The 25,740-nt window shown below is 34.4% G+C and overlaps 1 protein-coding gene across 1 annotated transcript in view; it reads left to right on the plus strand.

Annotated features, from left to right (window-relative positions):
* Nucleotides 1-25,740, plus strand: part of nfatc1 (nuclear factor of activated T cells 1) — an 87,373-nt gene that overhangs the window by 27,832 nt on the left and 33,801 nt on the right. Inside the window, 1 exon segment of the mRNA NM_001045159.1 lies at nt 21,634-21,689. Coding sequence (NP_001038624.1) covers nt 21,634-21,689 — 56 coding nt within the window.

Below are 25,740 nucleotides of genomic sequence, written 5' to 3' on the forward strand. Positions count from 1 at the left end.
TATTTCTACCGAAAGATATTAGTATGTCATATCAAATTCATATTACTTCAATATTAAATCAGGTGAACATTCTCATATGAGTCAGCAATATTACTGAAATTAATTTAAAAACTGAATAAATATTAATTTACACACTTACATACAGTTAAAGTCAGAATTATTAGCCCCCCTTAGAATTTTTTTCCTTTTTTAAATATTTCCCAAATGATGTTCAACAGAGCTATGCAAGTTTCATAGTATGTCTGATAATATTTTTTTTTTCTTCTGGAGAAAGTATTTGTTTTATTTCAGCTACAATAAAAGCAGTTTTTAATTTTTTAAAAACCATTTTATTAGCCCCTTTCAGCTATATATTTTTTCCAAAGCCTAATTACCCTAACCTGCCTAGTTAACCTAATTAACCTAGTTAAGCCTTCAAATGTCACTTTAAGCTGTAAAGAAGTGTCTTGAAAAATATCTAGTCAAATATTATTTACTGTCATCATGGCAAAAATAAAATAAATCAGTTTTTAGAAATGAGTTATTAAAACTATTGTGTTTAGAAATGTGTTAAAAATGTTTCTCTTCGTTAAACAGAAATTGGAAAAATTAAATAATAAACAGGGGGGCTAATAATTCTGACTTCAGTACAGAGTATTGAGTACAGAGTACATACAGAGTCTCAATGATGGGCTAAAAATCTGCAGAAATCCAGTGGAGATTTCATGTGAGCCTAGTTATTACCCAATTTATTTAATGATTGTCATAAGTATATATACATACTGGATTGTAAAATATGGTGCTACCAAGAATATAACTCATGCTCATGCAAGTGTATGATACCTCTTTCATCAAATATCAAAATGATAAAAAGCTAAATTCCAACAAACTTCAGAAGCCATACGATTGCAGTTGTGTGAGTACTGACTCAAAACCCAGATAAGTGGCCAAGATATACTTCAACAATTTATTTACCTTTGTGTTCCATGGAATAAAGAAAGTCATACGGGTTTGGAAAAAACCTGAGAGTGATTAAATAATGAAAGCATTTTCTTCCTAAATGAACTCCTTTAAGCATATCATATGAACGTTTCTGCAAGCTGATCAACATCATCATAAGTGTTCATGAAAAGGTGTTGAAATAAATGTGAGGTCTGCAGTGTTGTGCAGTCCCTCTCTGCGGGTTCAGTCTCGAAGGGAAGGCTTGTTTTTGTTATGAGTAAAGAGGGGGCTCCCACAACGTGACTCACACACAGGGAATCCCTCTGTCTCTCTCTCTCTCTCTTTCTGACCATTGCTTTCTCTCTGCTGCAACGTGACTTTGTGCACTCTTTTCCCATCTGTTCTTGGAGCGTTTCTTAAATGGAAAATCAGAGACAGTAACTTAAATGCAAAGGGAGAGAAAAACAGCAAGACTGAAAGTAAGAAAGAGGTTGAGGGAAAGCATTTAAGACCATATACACTACTGAAGCAAAGCTCAAAAATCTAATTATTTCAGCTTATTCAGGCGAATAGAAAAATGTATGTCAGACTTTAAATTTTGACAAAGTTATGGCTTTATTTAAGCATTATCTAATTTGATTACTACCTGCATTGTTTTAAAGAGATTTTATCTTAAAATAGTACTATTCTTATGGTGTTTCTGGGTTACTGTAAATCAAATTATGCATGTTTCTGACTGAGTACTTTTAGAAGGGCCACTTTTTTCTCCTGAGTAGTATTTAGAACAGATTTGGAACTTTTGAGGTGCTTTCACATCTGTGGTTCAGTTCATTTAGTCTGGACCAAGGGCAACAAATAGGACATTGTAGCATTTTTCTGCTATTTTGGGACATTTTCATATTACACTGATTGCTTTGGTCCAAACCTGCTGAAAAGAGCCAAAATGCAGTCATGTGACAAAATCCACATCACTCATTAGCCAGATGTTATTGAACGAATTTCCTAAACTGCTTTTTGATTGGTCAGAATTAACAGGAAAATGCCAATGAAACTCCTGCAAGTAAACAAACCGGCAGACACAAAGTGTTGCTTTTTACTATGGAGGGACGACTGCACTGGCTGATTGTATCTCTGGTCATAGTAAACTATATAGTTTGTATATATCACTTTAGACATCTATACATTTCGAGAATGAAGCACAGCTACACATTAAAACAATGTTTTAATGCATTGCAAATAGCGAAGGCGCATCGCAAGTCACTTTAGGAGGAGGCGTGAATTAATTTTGATAAACTGCAACATGGTCATCTTCCAGAAATATTACCATCGATCAATCATGCAATGTTTTTCCCTCTCTCTTTCACCTACCCAACCTAACTTTACCAAGAGGCAAAACAAACTCTAGTGCGATTCAGCCAAGCTAAATAAGGCAGGTGTGAAACACTCGCACTACATTTTTTTGGTAGGGCAAGTAATGGTCCTTACACTTGAGTTTGATTTCCCTTTCCTTTTTACTCTTTTTCCACCATTGTTTATTCCCATTTTATTCCCATTTTTTTTTCCACAAATTGTTGAAAATCACTAAGGGCGTACTCACACCATGCTGTCCGAACTGTGCCCAGGCCCATTTCCCGATTCATTTGAGAAGTGAGAGTGCTCTGAATCGGTTCAGTTGGCCTCATCTGTCCTGGTTGGAAAAGGTGTGTCAGAGCGCAGTTCACTTTGGCTTTGGCACAGTACGCTTGTAGTGTGAGTGCCTGAGCCCAAAACCCGAAAAGACGAAAGACGTGACGTCACTTTCAGGGCACTGTTTCATATGGATTTATTAATCATTCTTACTTTTCAATGAACGCAAACTGTCGTAGATTATTAAAGATGCAAACCCCTCACTGCACGACAGCTGCACCTTCAGGAAACCTCCCAATATCTACAGCACGAAGACGTTTATGTTAATTTATGAGCGTCAAAAGTGGTGGATATGTTCGGCAACGTGTTTAACTGTGTGTCACTGCATCCCAAAAGACTAAAAATAAAACAAAACAATATAACTGAAGCAATCTCCACTGTGCTGAGCGAGAGCGCTTCTCTTCCTATTAAACTAAACAGTCACATCTTCGATGATGTAGGCGTGCTCAGGTCCAGTAGGTAAAAATGCAATGTGAGTGCCGGCCGAGGGGGAGAGGGGACAATCGTGCTTTGGCATGATTCAGGGCAACTGTATCTAATGTGAGTGCGCCCTAAAATACCACATCCTACCTACAGTACACAAATGTTTGTTGAATGATGTATGCATGGACAAGATGATCCAAAGTTGTGTATTGTAATAAGTCGGCAGTGAGTTTATGTGTTATTTGTTTTATATTTATATATATATATATATATATATATATATATATATATATATATATATATATATATATATATATATATATATAAAATATATAAAAAAAAATATATATATATATATATATATTTTTTTTTTTGTTTTTTGTTTTTTTGCAGTTCTTTTTACTAATGAGCCTGAGGCATACAGATTTCACAATGGATAAAATCATTATAGCAATGGTTCCTCAGCTTCTAAATACTCTATTGTATTTAAAAGCTTAGTGCACAGGTACTGTATACAGTTGAAGTCAGAATTATTAGCCCCTCTTTAATTTTCTTTTTTGTTTGTTTGTTTTTTTAAATATTTCCCAAATTATGTTTAACAGAGCAAGGAAATTTTCACAGTATGTCTGATAATATTTTTACTCCTGGAGAAAGTCTTATTTTGTTTATTTCAGCTAGAATAAAAGCAGTTATTAATTTTTAAAATCCATTTTAAGAACAAAATTGTTAGCCCCTTTTAGCTATTTTTTTAATAGTCTACAGAACAAACCATCATTATACAGTAACTTGCCTAATTATCCTATCCTACCTAGGTAATCTAATTAACCTAGTTAAGCCTTTGAATGTTACTTTAAGCTGTATAAAAGTATCATGAAAATATCTAGTAAAAATAATGTACTGTCTTCATGGCAAAGATAAAATAAATTAGAGATGAGTTATTAAAACTATTGTATTTTTGGGTGACTAATAATTCAGGGGGGCTAATAATTCTGACTTCAACCATACTTTAAAAAAAAAGAGTCTGCTGAAATGATCTGGGCACCATCCACCTCCATGTCATCTGTGATTAATGCAGTGTGTGTATGTTACTAAGTTGAGTTCCCTGTCTAGTCTAGACATCACAGCACAATCAGACACCTCAAAATCTTCATTTTGGCACACGCCGATGACTAAAGATAAGACATCTCCTTTTCTTTCTTTGTAGACGTGGACTGAGAGGAAGAGAGATGAATTGCTCAACTGTAAAGTTCTTTGAATTGGCACCCTTAGATGCATATCACGGTTGATATTGTTGGAAAGCGTATGGTGTCAGCGGTGGAGCGGCTTGTTGACTTTGTATGCAAATTCGTAACAACAGAACTTAATGATGTTTTTGGTGTCTGTATTTGGCCATGATCTATGGTGGTTCCTCTTCGATTTTGAAAAATTTTCCATTGACTGTGGCTGTGTGTTTGTGTATGCGCTCCTCTTGGCCCAGATGTGTTACAGTTAATGTGTGTGTGTGTGTGTGTGTGTGTGTGTGGGTGGGTGTGTTACGGAACAGTGGGGATTCCTAACAGAAGGGAAAATAGAAGGCACTCAAAAAAAGAGCGAAAGAAAGAAGCAGACACAAAGAAACTCCCTCATGAGAGAGGAGCGTTTTCACATCTGGACTCACTGGACTTCACTGCCTGCCCAGCTGCAAAACCACTTAAAATTCTTTTTCTTCTCTTTCTTTGTGCATTGGTCTGTGAGTGAATATGATAATGCTGCGGTACCAGTAGCATCTCATTTTTAGCCATTAGATGAAGTTATCCAGGTACAGACCTGCACTGTATGTGTGAGTCAGTCTCCATTAGAGCAGTTGAGGTAGTCTGCATACAGGGGCGGCTCCAGACAACTCAGGTGAATACTGCCCCATAAAAAAATCCTTTTTAAACAAAATTCTTTGTGTTTAATCATGTGGTGAACAGCTTAAATACACATTTTTGAATACATCAGCCTCATGCTGTATGTTAGACAAGCATACTAATCTGAATTCAGTTCTATTATTGATTAAACCTTTCTCATATTTTTGTAATTAGGTGAATTAGTGCAACATAATGGAGCAGTAAATGTTGCCTAGTCATTGCGCCACTCCAGCTGCATTCCGAAGCTCAAAAAGTCATAATAAACTGTATATTTCTTTAGATGTGTTGCCTAGCAATGTTTATTAACTGGTTAAGGCGGACATGTAGGATTTTCTAATGCTATCTTAGTGTGAAAAGTGCCATACAAATAAACGTGAAATGAACTGAACTGAATTTAATTTAATTGAACCATCTGGTAATAAACAAACAACTAATTATGTCTTATTGTGTGGCTTATTTGAAGTAATAATGAGCGTTATATTTTATTTTGTATGTGCCTGTATAATTTTTCTCAAAATGAATGTCACAAATTGTTTGAATTGTTAATTTATGCTGTGGAAATGCACAAAAATCTTGCAAAATGTTTATTGTTTTGATCTCAAGAGCTATTGGACTCACAAAATCCTGGATTGGCTGAATAATTTTAATGTTTAGCTAAATATTTTTGAACATTTTTTAGATTTTTTAGTTGAAATTGATGAAAATTGATTTTGGATGCCTGAAATAGCTTGCAATTATGGCCTCCGATTGAACAATTTCCTTGAAAGCCACTTTAAGACATGATCAAACTGCCACAATAACAATCAATTACAATTCCCTTCCTAAAATCTCAAGTATATATGCAGTTTTATCACAAGTCTAACTTAAAAGATGTCTCATAAGTGTATTGTCCAAATGTAAAACAAATTACTCTTATAGGCCATTTCTTTTTATTGAATCAATCATAAAAAAATATTTAGCTGGCTTATTAATTACTCAGGCTTATTTCTGACTGAATCTCCAGTAATTTTGCTAAATTGATCTCAAAATGAATTTTGCTAAAGGGCTTTTGAACAAACTGAATTCAACCAAATTCTGAATTCAAACCATTCAGTGACTGTCATAAAGGGTATCATTCACCGTGTACTAGTGTAAAAAACAGTATAATTTGCAGAAAAAAATGGTAATTAACTCCATTAGCTATGTTAAATAATTCTTTCATTTGAAGTGGTTTAAAGTTTTGGCTATTTTTAAATAACAAACAAAACTATTTCCAACTTGGTAGGTGTCATTTTAGGTTTATGTAAACTAGAGCTGCACAATATATTGTTTTAGCATTATTCATCATTTGCATGTGTTTTGATGCCTGTGATTGTACAATTAATTGTACCATTTATAACTTGCTTTTATTCAATGATTTTTAATTGTATTATTCAGTTAATGTACTTGAATACTTTTACACTCAGAAAACGATAAAACGATTGGCATTATAACTTGCATTATAAATTCTTTCCAAATAGAGATATTCAAGTCATCTGGTGAAATTGTATTCATATCGCAAAATAAAAACAATATCGCAATGCTAGGGTGACGCGGTGGCACAGTAGGTAGTGCTGTTGCCTCACAGCAAGAAGGTTGCTAGTTCGAGCCTCGGCTGGGTCAGTTGCCATTTTTTGTGTGGAGTTTGGATGTTTTCCCCGTGTTCACATGGGTTTCCTCCAGGTGCTCTATTTTCCCCCACAGTCCAAAGACATGCGGTACAGGTGAATTGGTTAGTTATTTGTCCGTAGTGTATGTGTGTGAATGAGTGTGTATGGATGTTTCCCAGAATTAGGTTGCAGTTGGAAGGGCATCTGCTGTTTAAAACATATGCTGGATAAGTTGGCGGTTAAATCTACTGTGGTGTCAGCAGATTTAACTGAAAAGAAAATAAATGAATGAATGAATGAATGCATGAATATTGCAATGCTAGATTTTTCAAATATTGTGCAGCCCTAATATAAACCATCATAGGCATAGTATTATCAAAGCAAAAAGCAGAACAATATTAGATACTATTTTTTGCTACTAGTTATTTGCTAGTAAAAGTATTTATTTAATCAAAAATTCACTTAATGTGTGGAGCTAATAATAATCTGAATTTAAATTGTGTTCATTTGAATTATTGACAATTGTAATTTAATAAATCTGAATTTTTATATGCCTTAAACATTTTTGAATTGTAATTTCTTAATATAAATTTGAATTTTATAACTTAAAAATGGAACATCTGAAATGTAAGACAACTGAATTTTTCAAGGCTAAATTTTTTTATAGACATATTTTCTAACTGTTTTTCTTGTTCTGAATTCATAGACTGCAGATATTCGGTTAGTAAAAATACAAATTCAAAATGTCAAGATGAAGAAATTCAGAACATCAAATTCAATATCCTAAAATTCAAAACCAGAAATTCAGATTGTGAAATTCAGATTCAGCAGAGAGTAGGTCATGGGCCATCAATAGCACTTAACCAATGAGGTTAACAAGAAATTTCTAAGCGAGTCATTCATAGTGAGTCATTTCATTCATTTATAAATGAGTTTGAAAGTACGTCAATAAAAACTTCTGCTTTGAAAAATTTAATTGTCCTGAATTTCAGATGTTCAATATTCAAGTTTTGAAATTCAAATGAAGAAATTCTAATTCAAAATAACTTTTAACTGCATAAAAAAAAAATCAGATTTATTAAATTACGATTGTCAATTATTTAAATTAACTCAATTTAAATTCAGATTTTTTTGGCATATTATTAGCTCCATATGAATGCCTCCTCAATTTTAAGTCACTTTGGACAAAAGCGTCTCCTAAATGACTACATGTAAATGTAATAATAGAACTTATTTTGCTTTTCAGTTTATGATATGTGGGTTTTTGTTTTGTTTTCTCTTGTATTTTTGTTTTGTTTTGTATTTTTGTTTTATTTTAGCATTTTACCATCCACATGACAACAATCTAAGAAGTTGTATAGATCTATCACCAAAGTAATAGTGATGCTCGCCTTTACAGCTACAGCTAATAACATTGCAATAATAAGTTGCAAGTCATTTCTTCAAGCTCTCTCTGTAAGATGAGTTTGTTCGTAAATGAAAATCTCATGCGGGCGTCCGCCTTTCACACTTTAGAACAATAACCTCCGTGTGAAGGAGCCCTGAGGTTTGGCTCGTCCTCGGCAACAATGGCGCGCTCTCACAAACAAACCAATTCGCAGCCACAAGCCTCAGGGAATCCCTGCATTGTCTCCTCATTAAGGAGCAAAAAAAAACTATATATATATATATATATATATATATATATATATATTAGACATTTATAAACAGACCATCCACAACAATGGCCTGGCAGAATGTGCCGCGTTTTATTGTTTTTTCATTTTAAGAGCAATAAAAATGGATCTTTTTTCGAGCACGTTGTAGCATTTTAACGTGGCATAGAAGAGCCTGAAGACTCCACAGCTGCTGTTCGTTAGCACGTTTTGGAAAACTGGCTCTGCTGTGCATCTGCAATTAGGGTCATCCCAGCCTGAGCTCCCCTTTCTCTCTCATGCCATACGCTGATCCCTTTTTGCCCAGAGGAGGAGGGGGAGTCGCTCTCAACTGCAGCTCCTGGAGGACAAGGGAGTCTATTCAGAACGCTGTGGTGAGCAGGTCTGCTTTGCCGCATCTGTGTGTGTTTACTGTACAACAGTCTGAGGGAGGCTTTTGGACGAGAATTACTACCACCACCACCACCCAGCTCCCCAAATGCCTACTACCCCGACCGCCTGGGGCACTAAGATTTCTTTCTTTGTGGCCCACCCTAATCAACAACACAACAGCGCTTTTGATTCAGAACTGGGCTTAAAGGAAGTTTGGCAAGTACAAGCTTATCCAGAAAACGTTTCTTGAATTTTGATGTTAGTTTTGGAGGGGTATTTGCAGGGCAAGCATCACTAGATAAGTTGGTAATACTTTGTACATACATACAACTTAAAATCACAGCTAATAATTTTAGGTTATGAACATATATATATATATATATATATATATATATATATATATATATATATATATATATATATATATATATATATATATATATATATATATATATATATATATATATATATATATATATATATATATATATGCACTCACTGGATACTTTTTTAGGTACACCTTACTTTTGCCTTCAGAACTTCCTTAATCCTTTGTGGCATAGATTCAACAATCGTCTGGAAATATTCCTCAGAGATTTTGGTCAGTTGCTGCAGATTTTTCAGCTGCACATTCATGATGCAAATCTCCCGTTTCACCACATCCCAAAGGTTCTCTATTGGATTAAGATCTGGGGACTGTGGAGGTCATTTGAGTGCAGTGAACTCATTGTCATGTTCTAGAAACCAGTCTGAGAGGATTGGCGCTTTATGACATGGCACGTTATCCTGCTGGAAGTTACCATCAGAAGATGGGTACACTGTAGTCATAAAAAGATTGACATGGTCAGCAACAATACTCAGGAAGTCTGTGGCATTGACATGATGCCAAATTGGTACTAATGGGAACAAAGTGTGCTAAGAAAATATCCTCCACAACATTACACCACCAGCACCAGCCTGAACTGTTGATACAAGGCAGGATGTAACAATGATTTCATGTTCTTGATGCCAAATTCTGACCCTACCATCCGAATGTTTCAGCAGAAATTGAGAATCATCAGACCAGGCAACATTTTTTCCAATTTTCTATTGTCCAATTTTGGTGAGCCTGTGGGAATTGTAGCCTCAGTTTCCTGTTCTTAGCTGACAGGAGTGGCACCTGGTGTGGTTTTCTGCTGCTGTAGCCCATCAACTTCACTGTTCAACGTGTTGTGCGTTCAGAGATGCTCTTCTGCATACTTGGCTATAACGAGTGATTTTTTAAGTTACTGTTGCCTTTTTATCAGCTCGGACCAGTCTGACTGTTCTCTTCTGACCTTTGTCATTAACAAGGCATTTGCACCAACAGAACTGTCTCTCACTGGATATTTTGTCTTTTTTGAACCATTCTCTGTAAACCCTACAAATGGTTGTGCATGAAAATCCCAGTAGATCAGCAGTTTCTAAAATACTCAGCCATGCCACATTCAAAGTCAATTAAATCACCTTTTTTTCCCCATTCTGATGCTCAGTTTGAACTGCAGCAGATCGTCTTGACCATGTCTACATGCCTAAATGCATTAAGTTGCGGCTATGTGATTTGCTGATTAGAAATTTGCGATAACAAGGAGTTGGACAGGTGTACCTAATAAAGTGGCCTGTGAGTGTGTGTATATATAATGTATTCCACAAAAAGAAGACTTTTGCTGCAAACATTTTTTTATTGAATTACAATTCTTAAGTTTTTTTTTGTGTCCAGTATATTTTATGTTATATTAATGTTCTCAGAATGTTATTTAAAACATTATTAGCACGTCATCTAAAATATTAGTGTTGTCAAACATTTCTCTAACATTCTATGAGTAAATTGTTTTTGTGGAAGGTTCTTAGAATGTTCGAAGCATCTAGTATTTGTAGATTATTTTATAAGGTTATTTTTTTGGTTATGGTTGAATGTTTTAGTCTTGAATTTAATTAATGAATTCAATTAAATTGAAAAGCTCTTTGAGCATCTCATGCAATCTCTTGCTCACTGACATGTATGAGTCACGGACACATGCACATTCTTGTATCTTCATATTTCCCTATTTTTCTCCCCCACCCCTCCATCCCTATTAGTCAACCTATATTTCTGTCTGTAGGTTTTGCAAACATTAACCAGTGAAATTTAAAAAGACTTAGTCTCTCTATTGGATCCGTCAGTTAAACAATTCCCATGATATAAAAGTTCAGTGCACTTTGAAACATCTCTACTTGGTTTAAAATGCAGGGTGAAAACTGGTTGTTTGAATCAATATAGCATTTTCCTTTATCAAGAAATTTCATTATCATTAAATTCTCATTTTTGTGAGTAGAGAAGAGTGTCTTAGAATAGCCCTTGCCATCTAGTCAAACTCAATACTGGCTTAAAGGAATAGTTCATACAAACTAGGATAGAGATGGCTCACACCATAGTAATTGTTGTTTCTACTATGGATTTTAATGGTTACAGGTTTCCCAACATTCTCCAAAATATATACTTTTGTAAACACAAAACTAAAACTGTATTGGAACAAGTGAAGGGTGAGTAAATTAGCTTTTTTTTGATGAACTATCCCTTTAAGAAGCCTTTGCATAGCATGGTGTCTTTTCTAACATGAGATTTTGGCCAAATGACAGAAACAAAACTGCTGAGTGTGTAATCTGACGGAAAGATGATGAATTCCTCAGATGCAGTTGTTCTAAAGGATGAAAGACATAATTAAAAGAGTTAAAATATACAGTTACTTTCCTAAAAAGTTGCAGTTTTGGACATTGTGCTTTCCTGAACAGAGTTTTTTTTTTCATTGAATGATACATTTTTTAACAAGCAGGCTCCATCATTGCGATAAAGTCTCATTATCAGCTGTGACTCGCAAGATATTTATAGTCTTGAAAAGGACAAAACTTGAAACTATTAAAACTGATCCAAATCTTCAAACGTTCTCTTTATTTGGTGTGAAGGCATAAAGCACTGCGCGGTTAACACACTTAACACAACCTATCTATTCATTGCTAAAAAATGTGATTTCCATGTGTTTTTTTTCCATGCCAATCAAAGGATAATAGGTCCCTTTTACATGCTTAAAATTAATCTGTGACAGAATAAAATTATAATAATGAATCATTTTCCTGAACATCAGAACAATGAACTGATCAAAAGAAAAACGAAAGTGCCAGCAATCTTTGCCAACACCAGCCTACTCTGCAGTGTGCATGTGCATTTGGTGACGTCATAATAACTGATTGTATGGAGCACATTAAAACTTGGGCTTTGTTTGTAAATCAGTTTAAAAGATACCACAAACGTTTTAAAATCGCAGACCACTCTGAAATTAAACTTTGTCCACCCCAAACCGGATCTAATTCAAACACCCAATTCGAATGTTATCATTCTATTGAATGGATATGGGCCAGTAGGGGTCTCCAGGTCCAGATCTGTTTTTTCATTACTGTGACAGTTGGGTTTAGGATTGGGGTAGGGGTAAACAGTAATAAAAATACAATTAATGCAAAATTTTATACATAATATAAATAATTCTCATTAACTTCCAGCCACAGCCGTATGTGATCTATAGCTGATTAAACATGTGGATGGATGGTAACAGCCTTCTGTGCCTACTAGTAGGCGCAGAAGGCCCCAAGTGGGTCATATCTTTCTGCTGATAACCACTGATAATGACCATTCAATCCAGTGATAACATTTGAATTGACTAAATTCAAAAGAGTCAAAAGTAGAAAAATATTAACAAATTTAGATTCTTGCAATGGCAATTCGACATTTGCGATTCCAATTAAATGAATCGCCCTGCCCTATAACAAACTGAGCTGAGAAAACGTCCTAATTAATTTGACAACGCAGATGCTTGAAAATTCTCACAACACATGCAAGTACAGAACCTCACTGTTATGTTATTTTAATGTTCTATAACTCACAGTTGGTTTGAGAGTAACTTTTGATAATGGCATTAAATTAAGTTAAATTTAATGCATATTGTGCATTTTTATCAGATTGTTAGCACAAAAAAAAGGAACCGTATTTTTCCACAACCTGGCAACACTGATATGGTTGTTCATCATGGAGCTCATTCACTGTACATAATAACTTTGAAATGATCTTCAAACTAACTATGAAAATTGCAGTGACATGAGTGTTAGTAAATTCTGTATAATCACCAGTTTAATGCCAAATAAGTCTAATTATTTGTCTCCCCATCCATATTGGCCCAGTACTATCAAATTCAAAGCAGTTAAATTTATAGTTAAAGGAAATAACAATAAAGATTTCAGATTTACTATAAGGAAAATCAGTGCCATGGGGGTTTGTAAATAATGACATGATGTCTTCTTTTTGGTGAACTGGACTTTTAAGCATTCAGATTAAGTCTAAATCATTGCATAATCTGCAGTTTTTATTAATTAATAATTATGTTTTAGTTTTTTTTTTACCTGGCAAACAAATAAAAATATTTGTAATGTCTTTGTATTTCACTAATGCACTGCATTTTTTAGATACACAGAGAAATGCATAACGTCATGCTGAAAAACACTTTAGCAATTTTTTTAACACCTTTACAAGCATCTGCAAGATTTTTACAGACAAAAACCGCATGTAAAATCTAGTTGGAATTTAGTATCTGAAATATGTCAGGTTGACCTTGGCCCAGGTTTTTTTTATTTTTTTTTTATTTTTTTTTTTATTAGTAATAGACTTGTTTGCTTCTTTCTGAGCAAGTACTCTGTAATGACGTGGTCAAGGTAAGGCAGAGTCTTAGAGGATTTTCTGAGCACCTTGTCGAGATGAAGTGCATCATGTCCTCATCAGCTCTCCAGTGAAAAACAGGCAGGTATTACACTCATATGGCTCAATCAGAGTGAAAATGAAGCCTCTTATGACCACAGGCTCCGCCGTCCCACACTAGCACTTAAGGCCTTGCTGCTGGAGGAAAGACTCCGAGAAATGGTTTCACCTCAGCAGAGATTAGAAGAGCGATTGAAAAAAAAAAAAAAGCCAGATTGAGGATGTTTGTTATTTGGGGATGCAGTGACTAATCGAAACAAATCTAATTCTCCTCTCAGTAGGCCACGTTATAAAGCTTTATTAATTGGATTAGATTCAAAATTGGCTACTCTGTTGATTAAAGCACTGCTAAACATTGTGCAAATTAACTATACGCTACCTGGCAAAAGTCTTGTCGCCTATCCAAATTTAGGAAAAACAAATAACAACTTGACTTCTTGTTGATCATTTGGTTTTAGAAGTGACTTATATGAAAGGCTTCTAGATTACCTTTATTTAGCCAAAATATAATATGATCATGCCTAGATTTTTAATGATTTAATTAGAACAGTAAGTAAGTAAATGTACATTATAGAATATAAAGTTATGGTACAGTGAGAAAATATTAATATTGTGTATGACTCCCATGAGCTTGGATGACTGCATTCATACATCTCTGCAATGACTCAAATAACTTCATAATAAAGTCATCTGGAATGTCAAAGAAAGCATTCTTGCAGGATTCCTAGAGTTCATCAAGATTCTGTGGATTAATCTTCAGTGCCTCCTCCTTCATCTTACCCCAGACATGCTCAATAATGTTTTTGTCTGGTAACTGGGCTGGCCATACTTGGAGCACTTTGACCTTCTTTGCTTTCAGGAACTTCAAATCAAATCAAATCACTTTTATTGTTACATCAGCAGCAGCACGTGAGTGAATGAATGATGAATGATGAGTGAAAAGCTTAGGTGCTGGCTCCAGACAGTGCAGAACTTTACTATACAACAATTTAATGTGGATGCTGAAGAGAATGAGCGATATACTGCTGAAGAATTTGCCCTCTCCTGTGGTTTGTAATGTAATTTTGCTGCACAAATGTCTTGATAACTCAGGCTGTTGATGTTGTCATTCACTCTGCAGATCTCTTGCATGCCCCCATACTGAATGTAACCCCAAACCATGATTTTTTTCTTCACCAAACTTGACTGATTTTGTGTGAGAATCTTGGGTCCATGCGGGTTCCAATAGGTCTTCAGCAGTATTTGTGATGATTGAGATGCAGTTCAACAGATGATTCATTGGAAAAATCTACCTTCTGCCACTTTTCCAAATGATGAACTAGAAGTCAAGTTATTATTTGTTGCTTTTACAACTGGGATCAACAACAAGGTTTTTGTTAAGTAAAAGTGACTTTCCAGTCATATTGTATTCGGTCTAAAAACAAAAGAATCATTAAAATGTTTACATTTAGTTTGTTTTTAATGGAGTGTGTTTCCACCATAGAGAATCTAAGGTAATTGCTACTTTTTAGTTTTTTTTTTTTTTTGTTTGTTTGTTTGTTTTTGCTCACTTATTTTTTACTATTTGGATTGTTTCTCACTAATTATTTCCTTTTTGTGTTATAATTTGGAAATAAATAAATAAATAATCAATTGTCAGAATTACAATTCTAGCTTGCTTTCTTAGGACTGTGAATATAAATCCCTTAATAATGAGGAAAAAAGAAGTTATAAATTTTAAAAAGTCACAAATAGTAATCATTTTAAGAAAAAAATCATTATTGGTGAGTTAAAAGTGGTAATTATATATTATAAATTTGTCTTAGCACATGGTATTTATGGGTTTCCATAGTTTATTTAAAATCTATAATAAAACTAATATGTAGTATAAATAATAAACATTTAATATTTCATATTTGAGTCCTTATTTATACACATATCGAAGCTTTTTAAAAACAATTTCCATAAAGAACTGCTATCTTAGGCCATACCATAACTTCTTGATTTAGTGGCCATTTATATTGATTTGTAACATCTCAGTTGTACATTTTAGTGTGATTTGCACATTCCTAGATAAGAGGGGGGGGGATTTGGCGACAATATCTTATGGTTTCATGTGTATGGAGTTGTATGCTTTTTTTTTTGTCAATACATAAAGTTAGACTTTTTCTGACTATTACTTAAAATAGCTACATTATCTTGTGAGACTAATCTGCAATGTCTACCATATATAGCACAATTTGTCAAAAAACAACAAAAATACTTTTCAATGTAGTTGTTGCTTGCGGTTGTACGCTACAAAGAACTGAGGTTGAGAGAAAAGTCTAGAGTAGAGATCTGAAAAAAGGTTCATTATAGCAGTATGACATTATGCTGGTCTACCGCAGATCTTGCCCTCTCCACCATCCATAATTTGGGGCCCTATCCAAGAGGTGACGTCACCCGAAAGACTTTGTATTGTGGTAATGTCGTATCAATGATGGAGACAGACAGTGATTTTGGTCAATTTGGTCTTTTCTTAAGTAATGTTTTGTTTATTTAAAGCCTTTCCAACGTATTTTTCTTTTTTTTTTTTCTTTTTTTTAAACTTTTGATAATAGCTTTTAATAGTTTGTGGCCTGTATGATGTTTAATACATTTCTAAAAGTCTCTTCAGCTCACCAAGGATGCAGTTTTTTTTACAGTAAAAGTAACATGAACATATTATTAACATTTATGGTTTTGTGTTTTAATGTATTTTATAATGTAACTTACTCCTGTGATGACAATTAGAATTTGCAGCATTAATATTTCAGTCTTATTTGTCAAATGATTCTTCAGAAATGCATTAAATATGCTTTGTTTTTTTCTCATGAAATTTTTCTTAAATGTTGAAAAGTATTTTTGTGAAATACATGATGAATGAATGGTAAAATACTATCTGTTCTGCACAACAAATTTAATTTGAAATGGAAATGTTTTCTAGTGTTAACATCATGCCTTCAAACAGCACCGCTTATTCACTGCGTCAGGATTGCCTTCTAAGGTTCAAGTCCTTTATTAAATGAAGAAAAGATTCACGCAGTTTCTCTTATCACAGCAAATTCCATTTTCACTGTTGATATTTGGCGCCAGATAATTAGGAAGTGATGACTTTTTTTTTGCTTTGACACGTTGGATGGAAACACTGCTTCATTTGCAAATCTTTTATGCAATAATCCAGTTTTGTGCATAAAGTTAATTTGCATTTTTGGGTGAAAACATAGCTTTTGAGTGGGGTTCTTTAATGTGCAATTTCTCCCCAGACAATAAATTTCTCATTCCATATGGCTCAGTCAAAGGAACAACATCCAAAACAACAACAGTAGCCCACAGTGGCTTTGACTAAACATTTGATGTAAAACATGAGGAAATGCACAAGTTTTATATTTTAAGAGTATTTATTTTTAAATTAGACACAAGCATATCTACTTTAAAAGGACAGAAACGTCCTCGAGCTTGTTTGAAAGATTTGTCTGTCAGCATTTGAATGCTGTGTCAATACATTGACGGATCAGTTAATAGATGCTGCTTTCAAACAATCCAGTGGCTGCGTAAGCACTCTCCTAAAACGGTGATCATTAGAGCCAGTCACAGTCTGTTGTGCAAACATTGTCAAGCCGACTGCACCGACATTTACAACCCAGGCTTATTCTGAAAACATAGTCCCGTGGATGTTTCTGGAGACTGCAAAATATGTCCCGGGAGTTACGAATTTTTTCAGTTTTTGTTTTCGCGAATCCACAAGAGGCTGCTGTGTGCACTTTTTTCTATCTCAAATGTCTCTCATGAGTACTGTTCGTGTCCACGCTGTTCTCGCTTAAACCCACCAGAGGCTGATGTAGACCGAATGAATGACTGAATGATTGACTGGTTAATCGACTGACCCACCCTCTTCTGTCCCTAAACCTAACCAATTTTACAGATTGACCTGCCCACCCACTTACAGTACTTCCCTAAACCCAACCGCCTGTTTACAAAAGCCATCCAGAAAAACTAAAGCTCTCGGATTTTACCACATTCTCAATCTGTTGTTCACTCGCTCGTTTTATATTTTGGATTCTGTTTTGTCTTACCTGATTTCTGGAACTGCTCTTCCCTGGACTCAAACTCGGTCGTCATCTTGGTCAACTCTTCTCTGCGTCACAGGTCTGCCAATGTACACAACGAGCTAACTGGACAAACTGGTTGCAGTGGGAAAGCCCTCCATATAGAGGTAAACGGTTAGCTGGTAAGCAACAAAAGGAATGGCATCATACCGCCTTGTAGCTTTCACTTAAAATAATGAAATGCAGCCATACGTACCTCCGGCTACTCACGGTCTCTAGAAACTTCCACAGGACTATGGTTTTAGAATGAGCCTGTGTTTGACATATTGCACAGAAGTACTCACAGAAACCAGAGTTCGATTCCCAGCTTAAGGTCCTTTGCTGATCCATCCTCTCTCTGCTCCCAATGCTTTCCTATCTAAAATCCCATGTCCTATATCATAATAAAGATGAAAACCCCTAAAAAAAAACTATGTCCAATCAACTTGGCCAATCTATTCTGCTCTGAAAAATATTTGAAGTAGAGTACAGGTCTTTAGAAGAGTAAAACAAAAAAATGCTAAAAAGAGACAAATAAATTAAATAAACGTGCCACTTTGGCATGAAGGAATCATTTGAACCATATTATAATTGCCTGCTGACTCTGTGGTGCTAATTTCGTGGAATTGATCTGAATAAAGAGATAGAGAGAGAAGGAGACAGTGAGAATGGAGGTTCCCTCTAGCATCGCATTACCTTCCAGCAGTAATGACAGACCGTTCCACCACTTCACAGACCGCAGCACGGCTAGCCAGGGATGCCCTCACTGTCTGCCCGCGAAACTAGACCCCACTATCTAAGCTTTCCTCTAAAACGCAATCAAAACAGTCTCCGCATTCCATCTTTAAAGTCTGAATAATATGTGTCTGGAAGAATTTTCAAAACCTCTAATGGAAAACAATCCTGGTCGCCAGATTCAACGCAATCAGACGTTCCCCCAGTATTGTTAGCGCTCCTCTAAATCTGACGGTACATCATCCGTTCACCTCATCCATTGCGTGAGACTTCGAAAAGTCATCCGTCTCGAAACTCGACAAGCAATTTGTCTGACTTGAAGCTTGAGACCTCATATAAATATTTCACAGAGGTGAGAACAATACATTTGATCTTTCTCAGCGGCATAAATAAAACACTCAATGTCTAGGAATACAGTCTTCAGGGTCTGCTGGAGCGTATTTGTCATCGAAAATGATCATGGAAAACCAATACAGCCTTTTCCACCGCATTCTGCTTAAACCCAGGAGCATCGTCAATGTGAAATGTATGATAGCAATATGCAATTATGTAAAATATATGACAGCGGACGAGCCAATGGAAAGTTTAAAGAGATGCGCTGACTATTGTTCCGCATGAAATGAGAAGAATTTCAGCTCTTGCTTAGACACAGTGATGCTTTGTGTTTTGGTGTGTGTGCGTCTGTGGTTGGCGCTGCTGTGACCAAAACTACCCTGCGGTTTTCTCCTGCTTTTACGGCCTGAGTAAAAACGTATTTTCAGTGATGTCTTAACTAAAAATAGTAAACGAGACCTTAATATGTCTTTTGTTCCCAAACGTTTTTTGTGTGGGAAAGCCTGTTTGCGTCGACAAACCGAATGCTGAAAATAGTTAAATCAAACTTTTTTTTTCCCTCGTTATAATGAGGAGAAAACAAGGCAGAGATTGGAGATGGAGAGAAGGGACCGATGAGAGTCTGTGACGCTCTTTAGCCAAACAGCCGCTGCTCATTATCTGAAGCACAGTTTACCAGGCCTTTTATTGGACCCTTCAGACACTATTTGTCATGAGTTGCGAGATTCCACAAGGGGCTGATGTAAGCGGCTGGTCCCCTATAGCAAAAGCACGTCACGCACACACACACACACACACACACACACACACACACACACACACACACACACACACACACACACACACACACACACACACAAACTTCTTGGCTCTGGTAAGATCATTAGGATTGCATCAGCCCCCCATCTGCCCAAACGGGTCAGAGGCAGACAGGACATGATGTAATCTTGAGACTGACTGCAGTATGGCGATAGCTCTCCAAACACTTGGAGATTTCTGCTGCTTTAATGTGGTTGTGTACGACAGTGCGGCTGGTTTGGCCTCAGGAATCAGGATTTTGCATTGGAGTGGTTGCTTAACTCAACAATTTTAGGGTCATTGAGTAGCTGTAGTTTTTTTTATTTTTTTTTATCTTGAATTAATTTACATTTCTTAAAAGTTACAGCCAAAATAAATGTTTGTAACCTTAATAAATATTACATTATATCTGATAAAGATTATGCAGTGTTGATTGTTCAATATCTGTACCTAAATAACTTTTATCTTTGCTGTTTTATTTATCTACACTGTAAAAAAAATCCTATCAATTAGTCTTGACGGCATGTGTTTTTAGTTCATTGTAACTTATTTAACTAAGTTAATCATGTTCTAATTTAATTTTATAAGTTATGCAAGCTGTTTTAAGCAAGTTTAACATAGCATGAGTTCAATGGACTCATATAGTACGTTTAATTAGAATTAGTTTTTATATGTTTGTCAATTTTATTTTATTTTATAGTTTTAGTTAATTTTTGTATTTAAATGCGCTGAATATTGAAAGTAGTATAATAAATATTTTCCTTCAAAGTATTTCCATTCAAAATATAAAAGAAGTTATTATCATTATTATTTCAATAATAATATAAATAATACACACAGTTGAAATCAGAATTATTAAACTCACGTTGAATTCCCCAAATGATGTTTAACAGAGCAAGTAATTAAATGTTACTTTAAGCTGTATAGAAGTGTCCTGAAAAATATCTGGCAAAATATTATTTACTGTCATTATGACAAAGATGCAGTGAATCAGTTATTGTAATTGAGTTATTAAAACTATTATGTTTAGAAATATGTTGAAAAAATCTTCTCTCCATTCAACAGAAATTGGGGAAAAAAATTAACAAGGGGGCTAATAATTCAGACTCAACTGTATACAATACATGCTGAAAACTTGTTAAACCAAATAAAAATTTATTATGCACGCATGTATTTATTACAACTAAATGCACACTGCAAAAATATTTTTTCTTTGAGTTTGGCTTGTTTATGTTATAAATATTTTTTTAAAATGTTCTTGAATCAAGAATCAATTGTTAGCAAAATAATCTTATTTCAAAGCAAAACTAAGATTTACTTTGCTTAACTCATTGGCAGATTATTTAACTTTTTTAAGGCAAAATTCACTTTATTTTTGCTTATTATTTCTGAAAACAAAACAATGTTTTTTGCTTGTCTGAAAAAATGCTTCTTGATTTTAGAATTTGTAGATATCTGGACTAGAAATAAGACAATAGAAAAGCATTTTTTGTAGTGAATTTTCTAAGAGCCAGATTCAGCCAGTGATTAACACACAAATTGCTCGCATACCCATTTTTCTCTAGTTTCTAAAAAAAAAAAAAAAAACATGAAAAAATTTGGAAGTTGATGCTATTGAATCAGCCAATTTTACAGCATAAAACATCCAAATCGACCTTGGAATATCGAGCTAGGAATATCGATCACTGCATCACTAGTCCAAATCGTGACAAACAGTTGGAGCCCGTATTATTACCCCTAACCCTAACCCTATCCCACCCCCCGCATATATCTTGTCCCTAAATTCTGTTAAACGAAAACACTCTAAACTAAGGTTTGATTAGTTAATATTATTATTAAAATCCAAATCCATGCTTGTTAACATTAGCTAATGCACCATGAGTTGACATTAACTAACAATGAACAACTGTATTTTCATTAACTAAGATTAGCAAAGATGAATAAAAACTGTAATAAATGTATTGTTCAATATTTGTTCTTGTTAGAAAATGCATTAACTAACATTACATAATACAACCTTATTTCCCAGTACTGGGTTGCAGCTGGAAAGGCATCCACCGCGTACATAAGCTGGAATTGATGGCGGTCCACACCGTTTTGGCGACCCCTGATAAAAAAGGGATGAAGCTGAAGAAAAATGAATTAATAAATTGATAAATGCAACCTTATTGTAAAGTGTGACCAAATGTACACAATATTTTGGGGTTTCTGAATTGAAGCTCCCTCTGTGATATATCCTTTACCATATGTGAAGTGATTTTTAATAAACCGCTATAAATTTACGCTCCTTTTTAAATTTATTTTTTGCAGATGGCCATCACATATGGGAAATGGAGGCTAAAGTCAACAGAGAATCATCCAAATCTGTAAGTCCAACCTTTCTCTTTTTCCCCCACAAAGGAACAAGATGTAATCTGCAATCAATTTAAACTATAGATATATATGCGTAACTATATAACAAAAAAGAGTTTAGTGTTTTATTGTTGTGTTTGAGGAAAACAGGTTGTTTTTTTGTCTTTAAAGCGGATATAATGCACCCATGGAGCCCTACTCTCTGCTCTCTGGAGGGAACGCACACACATACACACACAACACTTGCACAAGCAAACCTGCTGCTTGTTTTCTCTATGGAAGATTCTTTCAGCGAGAGCTCAGGGACCACAGTTTAGACTCTGGGATTAGACAGTGTTTGTGTGCGAAACACTGCACCTGCTCCCCATACTACACACACACACTTGTTAGGTAGCACATGTCTGTCTGCAGAGCTCAGACTGTTGGAAAAGACCCATTCTGAAGGCCTTAAAGGGATAGTTCACCCTAAAATGAACATTTACTGATCATTACTCACTCTCATTGCAAAAAACACTTTACTTATTTAGAGATTTTGTCTTGTTTATGTTCTAGTTAGGACTGCACAATATCGCAATGTGTGCAACTGCAATAGTCACATCGCAGAATCTTCGATGTTGAGTTCAGATTATGGTCAGTGCTTAATTTTGCTTAATTGGAAAATGTCAGATATTTGTGTTTTGCGTTCTGGTATTTATTTTAATAGATCAAACATTAACATGTGCGTAATAAATACCTACACTTGCGCGCACACACGCATGATGCTCCTCAACAATATTTTTAGCCAATCAGCTTTCTTATGTTCACAGTCACTCTCATTGGTTGGTGATAAATTGTTTTGCGCAGTGAGCAACGAAAATAAATAACGACATAGTGGCCTACCTAAATAATATTTGTATTTTCTAAATGTTAAAGAGGCAAGCATATTTTAGCTTTTAAAACCACAAGTAAATCTGATAATGAGCCTGTTAAAAAAAAGATCCCGAGAAGATGAAATTGCGTGAATAGATCAGGATAGCGGGAGACAGAAGCAAAACGATCTTAAGTCAGCCAGAAAACAAGACATAAAAGGTAACTGTGGGCTCTTTTTGAAGGGTAGACTGATTGAGTCATTAAATTATTATTTTTCACTTAGCACATAATAGTGAGATCAACTGAATAGAGATTGTTTATACATTTTATGTTAGGTACATGTTTTTATTATCCAAGACTGACCTATGGCACTTTATATGGCACAAAAAAATTAAAAGTGATGCTCTTTGCGCTATCACCGTTTAAATGACGTCATGTTCCAGGAAAACTGAAATTGTTTGGTGGTTGTCGGTCATGATAACGTTTATTTCTTGGTTTTATTCCAGGAATTATTCATTTACAAATTAAGCACTTATTATAATAGATCATAATCAATGCAGAGCTGAATTATAATAGAGTAAAAATGGTAGAAAAATTGACTCACTATTTTCAAACATTTATGAGTTTCCTTTTTACAGGTATGTTGACCACAAAAAAAAAGACATTTTAATAACTCATAAAAATTTGAAACAAGTGAAGTGTGAGTAAATTTTAACTTTTGGGTAAACTATCTCTTTGAAACCTATAACTGTGTGAAAATCTTAACATTTAAAACATCCGGCCAAAAGAAACTTTAGTGTTGGTAACTTTAATAAAGATTACATAATATACAATAAAAACTATACAGTGTTGATTGTTTAATATATGTATCTGAATACAGTTAGACTACCCAAAAAACTATGATAAACATTTATCTTTGCTGTATTTTATTTCTCTATAAAATTCTATAATCAATTAGTCATGACAGCATATGTTTTTAGTTCATGGCTAGCTGTTTTAAGTCAGCTTAGCATAATATGAGTTCAATGGACTCATAAGTTTAATTAGATTTAGCTTAAAATTTTAAGGCAAACAGGATTTTTTACACTGAAAACTAGAAATAAATAAAGTCATTGATACAAAACAGACCATGTACTAATACTGCTAGATGACATAATAGTTGCATATGTATTTATAGTCAAGAGAATGTCTATTGGAAGACCATAAAAAAAAAAAACATTAGCAGAAATGGGGGCTCGTCCGGGATCCAAAACAGACAGACAGTTAAAATTACAAGGTTTTAGTCTCAAAAGAGGTCCAAAACAGACTGTAATAATATGCTAATGATTGCTAGATGACTTATACAGTCTATTTGAAAACTATTTTAAAAATGTTAGCAGAAAAGGTAGCTCTTCGTTATTTGTTCTATGTTATTCAAGATCCAATTCCCTACAAAATCACCCCGATCAATCTAAAATGAAGAATTCTTTCCTAATAAAGATGTATTCACATGGCAGTAAATATCGCACAAATACAAAATATTGCAATGACAGATTTTTCCAATATCGTGCAGCCTAGTTAAAATATCTAAAAGTTGATGAATCAAGAAGCATTTTCTAGAAAAGCACAATTTAAAAAAAAATATTTCAGAAATGATAAGTCAAACTTTAGTGTAGTTTTCCTTAAAACAACAATAAAATAATCTGTTCAAACTCAGGAGTCTTTCTTCTTCTTCCTTCATTAAACAGAAAATAAGATCATTTAAGAATATTTGGAACTGGTAGACACTGGCATTCATAGTAGGAAAATAAAATACTATGGAAATCAATGGTTACTTGTTTCTGACATTCTCAAATGTTTGGCACAAGTGAAGAGTGAGTAAATGATCTTTTTTTGAGTGAACTATTCCTTCTGTCTGGTTAAAAAAAAAAAAAAAACATAAACAGTTCATATAAATCTGTGGAATGTGATTAAACGTTCCAATCAAAGCATTTAAGGGAAAACCCACTCATTTTCTGCCAATTTATTCATAGATTCCCATAAAGAGAATGTACAATTGCGTAGTGACTCTTTAATTGCATCTCGTCAACTTTCAAGTCTGAGTTTATCAGAAAATGAGCTCAAATTCTTTCAAATTTATGACAAAATTTTATTAGCTTCTGTCTGAGCTCATATGTTCGTGATAAAATGAAGAGAGCTGTATGGCTGTCATTTTTTTAGGAAGAATTAATGTTTGTTTCTTCCCTGCGTGAGCCAAAAGCTCCCTGAAAGCTTGCCTTTGTCTGGTGTCTCTTGGTTCATAACTTTATGAGAGCCTCCACGCCTGGTTTCAATGCGCGGCGAGTGAATGGGGACCATCTGTTTGAATGGAGCATTAATGTGTTAGACAATTTTTTTTACAAGGGCGCTTTTGATTTCTGCCCCTCCCTGCCCGGCTGCGTGTGTGTGTGTGTGTGTGTGTGTGTGTGTGTGTGTGTGTGTGTGTGTGTATATTTCTTTAATGTGAACCATTTTCTCACACAGTATAAACCACATGGTTCTCTAGTATAGTTAGCTGGTGTGTTTTGGTGATCTTTTATTTTTTTTAAGAGGGGTTTAGAGTTGCTTTGTTTTTGTATATTGACAAATTCGTCTATTCGTCCATCTTCATTACTTTTTTCAGTTCCAAGATTCCATTAGTTAATGTGCTAACTGAAAATGAACAATACAGTTATTACAGCATTTATTCATCTTTGTTGAAATTATTTAATGAAAATATTCATGGAATAGAGTTCGTTGTCAACTCATGGTGATAAACTAACACAACTGTAGAATTTAATAATGCATTATTTAATTGTTGAACTATGGTTAATAAAATCTGTACAATTGCTGTTCATTTTAGGTCAAGTAAGTAAATGCTAACTAATGAAACATGTGTGACAACTTTTTCATATAAAGACCACATTTGAATTTTTTTACTAGAACTTAGTTCATATTTGGTGTGATCAAACATAAACAACAACAAAAAAAGACATTTTAAATTACCTAAATGTAATAATATTGTGCAATTTTACAATTTAAAAAAAATTGCTGTTTTTCATTCGGATATATTATTTAAAATGAAATTCATTCCTTACTTGCAAGTCTGAATATTCTTCTGTGTTACATGATTAAATGTAGTATTTATGCACTTTTATATTTAATATTTATTATACTATTATTTAATAGTTTATTTTTGTATTTAAATGCACTAAATAA

The sequence above is a fragment of the Danio rerio genome, chromosome 19 (genome assembly GCF_052040795.2).
Source record: "Danio rerio strain M-AB ecotype USA chromosome 19, GRCz13ab, whole genome shotgun sequence".
In the NCBI taxonomy this organism is placed as follows: domain Eukaryota; kingdom Metazoa; phylum Chordata; class Actinopteri; order Cypriniformes; family Danionidae; genus Danio; species Danio rerio.